This window comes from Osmerus eperlanus, chromosome 20 (genome assembly GCF_963692335.1).
Source record: "Osmerus eperlanus chromosome 20, fOsmEpe2.1, whole genome shotgun sequence".
NCBI lineage: Eukaryota > Metazoa > Chordata > Actinopteri > Osmeriformes > Osmeridae > Osmerus > Osmerus eperlanus.
The window spans coordinates 10,963,303-10,971,687 of record NC_085037.1 but is presented as its reverse complement, the minus strand read 5'-3'; the positions used below and the strand labels follow the sequence as shown (position 1 = coordinate 10,971,687).

The following is an 8,385-nucleotide window of genomic DNA, read 5'->3' as shown; positions in this document are numbered from 1 at the left end:
CTTTTTTTGGTGTGTTTTTCACTGTCATATAGACCTTATATTTACTGAACATGTTTTACACTTTTTATGTGGTGTGATGCTTGTACATCAAACCGGTTCTTTTGTCTTTCTCAAGTTAACTAATGTGACTGCCTGCTTTGTAGCTGTGAACGTTCCTCTTCTGTGGATGCCTCATTCCGAGGGCCTCCAACACCTCCAAATTCTAACCTCTGTTTCAAAAACAAGCCTCAAGCTAGCGGCGACCAGGGATCAGCCAGGACATGAGTATTTACGTGCCGGGTTCCCGCAGGGGCTAGCTCTTCAAACAGGCCCTGTATCGGAGGAGGATGTGAAAGTTCGACACCGCCACGGTTAGCGTGACCTGAGAATGAACCCTTCATGGTCGCAGCCTTTGATCCTGAGAAGAACGCTTAACCCTCGTGCTGCCTTCGGGTCACATGACCCAAAGGTTCATAACGAACCATCGTTGTGTTTACCCAATTTTACCCAATACAAAAACAAATAAAAATAATTTTCTTTTAACCTTCGCAATGTGGGGGGTCTGAGACAGCCCAACGGTTAAAAGAAAATGCTTCACTTTGTTTTTGTATGCGGTAAAGTTGTCGCAATACGACGGTGGGTCACAATGACTGATGGGTCAGAACGACCCGAAGATAACACAAGGGTTAAAGCATCTCGTTGGACGTGTTGTGTTTTTGGCGTACAGAGACACCTCTAGTATGTGCCTCAGTGTGGAGGGCTTAAGGAATATGTTGCCTCCAGACAAACACGCAGACACAGGGTCAATGTAGCTGTTTTCCTTTCTTGAGAATGGAAAAAAACTGGAGTGCACTCTGTTTAGTAACGCCATATTTCTGTCACTGCACACCCGAGAAAGAAAAAATATAACTGGGTCAGAGTCTGCAGTGGGTTCATAGCAAGGTTAATGGACATTTGGTCGGTGTGTCCTTGCTGTTCTCTAACGAATATAGGTGTAGGAAGGTCTGTGGTCCTCAGCATGGAGAGAGGATGGACAGGTTTAACAGGCTCAACAGTTTCAATCACTTTATTGTCAAGTGTTATGCAGGCAAGTGTTATGGTAGTATCTTCTAATTTCTCACTTTTTTCTTGAATCGACATAACACATTTGTACAAACTGTAATTTTTAAAAATATCAATAAACTGGAGCCTTTGAGGCTAACCTGGCAAAAACCCATTATCAAATGTCATGGAGACGGACAAACATCTTAGAAAAAGATTTACAAATGAGATGTCACTAGAAAATATTAAAGAAAATTGTTTCACACAAAATATTACCAAAAACATCTAAATTGTTTGGTATCAACCATTTCATTTTGAACAATATATATATTTTTTTGCTTTCTACTTCTATTTTTTAAACACGTTTATGGCGCAAGAGAAGAAGAGATGAAGAGCTGTGATTGGACGTAGAAAAGAAGCACGATTAAAAGAAGAGAGCAGCACTTGGGCAGAACTGAAACATGCTGTACAAAACCTCAGAACCAACACACAATACACTTCAGCAAAGGCAAATATTAAAAATCAGGATAAATAATAAATTAGCCGTACACAGTCTCATTCTCTGTGGTAACATACAGAATGTGACTTTTTAAAATAGAAAAGCAAAAAGCAAAGCAAAAAATTAATTTACACACTTGAACTAACACAGACAACACTACCAGAAACATCGACATAGCTTAATTAACATGGTGGCCCCTTCCCCTCACCCCCACCCCCTCTCTCCCTACCCCACTCAAAGAAGGAAACACAAAGCCAAGCAGCTGGAGAGAGGGGGCGGGGGCAGTAGAGTGTGTGTGCTTGTGACGGTCAGCGGTGGCACATAAAAAAGTATGTGTATGTGGGTATTACTGTCAGAGGGGTCACACTGTGTGTGCGTGTGTGTGTGTGTATGTGTGTGTAAGGAGGGGTGGGGGGCTCATGTGGCTTGCAGTGGAGAAGGCAGATCCTGTATTAACCGTAGAGTGCATTGGCCTTCAGACAGTCTTCATTGGTCATCTGTGACAAAGTGACAACCCTCACCCCTTTTGCCATCCTCTCGTCCGAACCCTTCTCCATCTCCCCGTCCCACTCACAACATCAGTGTTACCGCACTACAGCTTGTGTTAAGGCATTGTAGTACAGAACACCCTCAATCAGGTGGGAGGGGGGGGGGGGCTTCCAGAAAGCAGCACTAACGTCAAACACCCAACATCTTGCAAATGGAATTAATTAAATCACATGAGGACATTATGCAGGTGACCGTATGAAAGTGTCAATACACAAAATTCCTAATCCTATCTTCTCACAGTAGTTTTTTATATTTCTTTTGAAACAATGCCACTTAGGAATGATTTGGGTGTGTTTGGACTCTAGAACTGCTTTCCAATTGCTTTCCTGCGTTCACCCACAAAGAGAGCTAACTGGCTGTTTGTCAGAGAAACCTCAACTAGACAATGTAAACATGGCTTCATTTGGATTGTCTTTAAAGTATTGCTTTCACTACACATACCACCATGTAGAAAGCTAGATTGTTTTTATAGAAACCTATTTCAAATGTCGACCGTTTCTCAATAGGAATGCATCATTTATAAATCTTTTCTGTTCATATGTGCTTTTTCTACTCTTATTTTAAAAAAGAAATCTCTGCTGTTCGCTCTCTCCTTTCTTTAACAACAGTTTGTCTGTTGACTGGTCTCCAAGATAGTATTACCCGACTGCAGACTAACACTAAACTGCAGAATGAACCCTATTCTTTATCTTCTCTTCACTGATAGCAGGTGAGCAAGTGCAGCTACACACACACACACACATTATTCACACACTGCTCAGTTTCACCTGTATGTTAACAGTCCCCTATCATGATTTGCCACCATCATCAGAGCTGTAAAAAGCAGAAATACATCTTTGTGCATAGAGATTCTGTTAAGCTAAAGAATTCTACATTATAATGGTTTTAGAACCAATGGGTTCCTATTGTGCTAAATGTAATATAATCCATTCCCCTGTATTATACTTCTAATAGCTCATTTTCATAAATGCCAAACTACTATTTAATAATGTTTAGGCTAAATTGTGTCATTGCCATGTTTGTTTCTTCCATTTTAGACTCTGATGTGTTTATATTTCAGCTTCTATCGACTGTAACTCTCCTCATTTCTGAAAGTCTGTTTTCATTAAGCAATAGAAAAGAAACAGAAAAAAAAACTAAACAAAACCCAGGCCTCACATCCAGAAAAATGTCTCTATTCAAACTCCTCCTCTTCCTCCTCCTCCTCCATGTGATTGGAGGTGGTTGGCGTGGCTGGGTCGGAGTCCTGGGAGAGCGTCGCCACGGTGACGATGCGAGGAGAGGAGCTCAGTCTTTCCTGGTTGTCGTCCTCCATGTCGTCCGTGGTGATGATGGCCAGTGAGGCTCCGCCTTTCTTGTTCTGGTGGGTCTTGATGTGCTTAGAGAGGTGGTCGCTACGCATGAACCTCTTGGAACACTCGGGACACTCGAAACGCTTCTCTCCTGGAGAGCGTGAGAGAGAGACAGAAAAAGAGAGAGAGACAGAGAAAGAGAGCAAGAGAGAGACAGAGAGAGACAGAGAGAGACAGAGACAAAGAGATAGAGAGAGACAGAGAGAGACAGAGACAAAGAGAAAGAGAGAAGAGAGAGAGAGAGAAGAGAGAGAGGATAGAGAGAGAGAGGATAGAGAGAAGGTGGGTTAGAGAACCGTAACCGAAAAAACAGTGGCTTTTCTTTTTCGCAGTAATTACAGCATGCACACGTTTCTGCGGCACCGTGTGTGTGTGGGTCTGTCTGTGTGTATGTATGTGTGTGTGTGTGTGTGTGTGTGTGGCGGTGTGTCCCTCCCTACCCGTGTGTGTCCTCCTGTGTCTCTGCAGCTCGTCGGAGCGGGTGAACCTCTTGCCGCAGAAGATCCAGTTGCAGACGAAGGGCCTCTCCCCGGTGTGCCAGCGCAGGTGGGCCCTCAGGTGGGACGTCTTCCCGTACACCTTCCCGCAGCCCTCCATGTGACACACGTGCTGTTTCTTCTTCGACGGGTCCCCACTGTTCCTAACACACACACGGCGGTCAGACAGTCACTCACACCGTGTGTGTGTGTGTGGATGTGGGGGTGTGTGTGTGTGGGGGGGGGAGTCTGTCTGTGTGCACGCGTGTGCACACGTGTGCATGCGTGCGTGTGTGTGTGTGTGGGGGGGAAGTGAGACTGTGTGCACTCGTGTGTGTGTGTGTGTGGGGGCGTGCGTGCGGGAGCGTGTGTATGCGTGTGTGTGTGTGGGGGGGTGTATCTGTGTGCACGCGCGCGCGTGTGTGTAGGGGGGCGTGCGAGCGTACCTCCCCTCTCCGTCTCGACAGTTGGGGCAGGAGCATGCTACGCGTCGTAGCCTCTTGCTGGGCAGCCCCTCCTGGTCTGACGAGCTCTGCACCGAGCCCAGCTGGTCAGGGCTGAGGGACGAGCCTGCCATGTTGCCGACGGTGACCGTCACTGGGGACGACTGCACTTTCACCCCCTCCTGACCTTGTGTTTGACCTGTGGATAGGCACGCGCACAAACACATCAGCAGCAGCAGCAGAAGTAACTATCGGTGGCTGTCAGGTGCTTTAGGATTTATTGGGGAAAAGGAGGAAGTGGAGGAGAGGGGAAGAAATGGATGCTGGGATTTGTCAGTTGTTACTTGGCAACAAGAAAAGGGTCTCTTAAAAAAATATTTTTTAAATAAGCTATTTCAAGATGTTATAAAAGGACACACACAGCCCACAGTCTTACCCTGTAGACCGGTGATGGTGAGGGGTACACCTTGCACCTGTACCCCTGCAGAGCCCAGTCCTGCGATGCTGACAGTCTGCACCCCTGAGCCTGGGTTGATCTGGGCCGCACTGAGGGTGAGGGGCGCCCCCCCCAGGGACACCAGCCCTCCTCCACCCACCGACCCTCCACCCATGGGGGCTAGAGTCAGCTGCTGCTGTACTGCCCCCAGCCCCCCCTGGAGAGACATGCCTCCAGGCAGCTGCAGGGTCTGCCAGGTGAGCTGACCAGAGGGGGACAGGGTAGGGGTGCGGATCAGAACCTGGGCTTGGTTCTGGAAGGCTTGGATGGGCTGAAGGGTCTGTCCCGGAGCCAGCTGGAGGGTCTGGATCTGCTGGGGGTGGCTCTGGGGGTGGTTCTGGTTGATCTGCTGGGGCTGGATCTGGATCTGCTGGAGGACTTGGTGGCCCATCTGGCCAACGATGACCTGCTGGATGCTTCCAGCAGGTTCCGTCTGGGCCTGGAGCCCGTTGACCTGGTTCTGAGAGTCTGATTCGCTGCCCTGTGATAGGTTCTCTCTCTCTGCTCCACCACCCTCCGACCCTGCCGAGCCCACCTGCGTCCCGTCTGACACTCCGTCATCGCTGGCAACGGTTGTCGTGGAACCAGATGACACAGGGACAGTGGCCGCTCCACAAACAGCTGTCATCAGCTGGTTGCCGTTAGCGATGGAGAAACTTCCGTCTGCCGATTGGATGAGCTGCACAGCCCCTCCCCCCCCTATATTATTAATGACAGGAAGTGCCAGGGTCATGCCGCCAAGGTTTATGGGTAACGTAGTCATGACTGGGGTTTGAGAGCCCTGGAGGGTCTGCAGCTGGAGAGGAAACGACTGGGCTGCACGAAGCTGCAACGGGACGCTCTGATTGGCTGAGCTTGTCAAGATGGCCTGCTGATTGGCTGGTTGGAGGATGGCCTGGGTCTGGGGTTGATTCTGAGTCTGGATCAGCTGGACCTGGTCTGACAGCCCCCCAAGGGAGGCCGTCTGGGGGCCGATGTGGATCTGCTGTCCGTCCGACGTCTGCAGGTGGGGGATCACCTGGTACTGGACTCCTCCCCCCGCTGACGGCAGGTTCTGCACCTGGATGATCTGGAACTGCTGCTGCTGGTTGGCCTGCATGCTGTGAGGACCTGCCACTGCCTTCATCTACAACACAACAACAGGGAGAAGACAGTCATGTCATTACCTCAGGTTGTCACACAAACTCTCAGACTGAACTGTACCACTCACAGGCCCTCCCGAACACACCTTTCCCACCAACATGGAATGGCTTCGGTTCCAGTTTGCGAACCTCATTTTGAGTTTGTTTGGAGCATTTCGACCCACAAAATTTGGTCTGAACTAGAGAAGTTGGTCCTCAACTGCTAAAAACAAACATTGACCTGACCTTGACCTGAAATGCGAACCGTGACGACATCAGCACAAGAAAGTATATAATAACAATAATGATAGTTTAATAGTTTAACAACGCCCTCAGTTGGTGATGCATCCTTCATTACAATGGTTCGCTAGTCAGCAACAAAGTTCCCAGGAATCTTGAGCAGAACCGGTTCAAGAACCAGAGCTAATTTAGTGGGAAAGAACTACCAGTGCCCCTTTACCTTGCGTCCCCCTGGAGCGCTGTCATTGGCCGAGGTGTTGGCTAACGTCACGGCAACGGGTTGATTGGCAATTTCCTTGGCCATTGTGGGTGCAGTGGTGATGATCTGCCAGCCGTTCCCTGTGAACTGGGCAGGCACCAGCTCCAGCTGCTGTGGCAACAGAGCCTGCCCCCCAGCCGCGTCCAGAACTATCTGCCCCTGGATCTGCCCCCCCTGTACCTGGATCTGCCCCCCCTGTACCTGGATCTGCCCCCCCTGTAACTGGATCTGCCCGGTCTGCCCGTCTGCTCCCCCCTGCCCCCCAATCTTACTGCAGGTTGCTGCTAACAGGGCGAGAGGAGATGGCTGGGAGGAATCCTACAGAGAAATATAGAGGGAGGAACGAGACATGCATGCACACACACACACACACGTATTCATGCACACAGGCACAGACACACAAATGGCACAGAGGAAAGAGCACATACAGAAAGAGAGCGAGAACAAACACAGGCAGAAAAAGAGAGAAGAGAGAGAGAGAGCAGTCAGTAGAAGTGGGCGGTATTACGGGAACGAGTGGGTGGGCGTGTGAGAACCACAATTCTCTTTTCTCAGAGCAGTAGAAGAAATGCCTCCCTCCCTTCCTCGCCTCCTCCTCCCTCACAAATCAAGAAAAAACTAGGTCGCAGGCAAATATTTAATGCCACACACCTCTCATGTATATCATTCATTGAATAAGCAGACTAGCAGTAACCTAACCATGCATGTTTGTGCCTAAAAGACACAAAATGTCTAACAACCAGATGCATTGCCACGCTTGTAACAACTTCCCAAATTTACTAAACATTCAAATTGGATAAAAATTATGCAGACGTATTCAGTATTTAACAGCAGTCGGACTGTACATTAGGTTCAGACTTGGTCTGGAGGTTTGCCACAGAATCAGGAAGTAAAAAGCGACGGAGTAACGCCCCCAGTGCTGTCTGGCTGAATGTAGGCCCGCAACTCAACAGTAACAGTACACTTATTAGGACTGTACGGTCGAGAAACATACCTGCAATCCCGAACTTTTACCCTTTTTCCCAGATGATTTCCCTCCTTCAGATCCCGTTGTTTCCTTCTTCGAGTCTGTAGAAAACGACAAATTATTTGTGGAGGGATTAACAAACTATTTGCTCCATGAGTATGTTAAGATACTCATGACATTTAGACCACTGATAATAATGCATTAGTGACTGTATTGGCATCTAAAGTGACGTGAATAGTATTTACAACAAAACTATGCAATGAAGGGAACATACAATAGGCTGTTTCCAATTCAAACAGTTGATGGTTATCTGACAGTCAGACGTGGATGAGAGGGGTGGAGAAGGGGGAGGGTACCTACCACTCATAACGCATTAATATACCGGAGAGGTGTAGTTTGGGACAGAAAGGCCGGCCAGGGTTGTGACGGAGGCAGGCAGCAGACAGGAGAAGGACGGCCTATTTTTTTCTGCGACTGGCTCGCACTGGGCTCTGGCGTCGCTCCCGTTTACCGCTGAAGCTCTCGGTCTCTGACGAAGCCACCCACCCGCCAGGAAGGGCGGTACCAAGCACAGGCACAATTAAACACAGAAATAACGGGAAGAAGTCTGTGTCCGGTCCCCTTGTTCTCAAGCCTCGCAAAATAAGCTTATTTCCGAATGGCACCAGAACATTCCAATAACGACAATATTAGACATTTGCAGATATGTAGGCTATCCAAATCGAAGTTGGTGGTGTGTGTTCGCGGAGATCCACCCACTTCCATTTAAGCATCAGGCCAACACCCTCTCGACTCCGCGTTATATCGCTGCTCTTCTTGTTCGTGGGTACGAAAAGCCTTGTTGGTGTCCTTCATGGAAAAATCCCCGTTGTCAATATCAAGAAATAATTCGTATTCTTTTTTGTTGCACAATTGAATTGAAGCTACAGAGGAATAACTGTGTTTTTTTTGTGGGCGGACGCG

The 8,385-nt window shown here is 48.4% G+C and overlaps 1 protein-coding gene across 1 annotated transcript; it reads right to left on the bottom strand.

Moving 5' to 3' along the window:
• Window positions 1–1,029: 1,029 nt before the first annotated feature.
• sp4 (sp4 transcription factor) lies at window positions 1,030–8,385 on the bottom strand. The gene is made up of 7 exons (XM_062487368.1): window positions 7,783–8,385; window positions 7,450–7,523; window positions 6,417–6,773; window positions 4,776–5,961; window positions 4,343–4,538; window positions 3,861–4,060; window positions 1,030–3,511 (listed from the first exon to the last, which is right to left on the bottom strand). Exons 1-7 carry the CDS (start codon window positions 7,787–7,789, stop codon window positions 3,243–3,245), a joined length of 2,289 nt encoding a protein of 762 aa, XP_062343352.1. The 5' UTR covers window positions 7,790–8,385; the 3' UTR covers window positions 1,030–3,242.

Excerpts from the sequence above, each read along its gene's own strand:
- sp4 (XM_062487368.1), bottom strand. Across the intron at positions 4,539-4,775 it reads CACCATCACCGGTCTACAGG|GTCAAACACAAGGTCAGGAG; the intron begins GTAAGACTGTGG and ends GCCTATCCACAG. Across the intron at positions 4,061-4,342 it reads TGTCGAGACGGAGAGGGGAG|GAACAGTGGGGACCCGTCGA; the intron begins GTACGCTCGCAC and ends TGTGTGTGTTAG.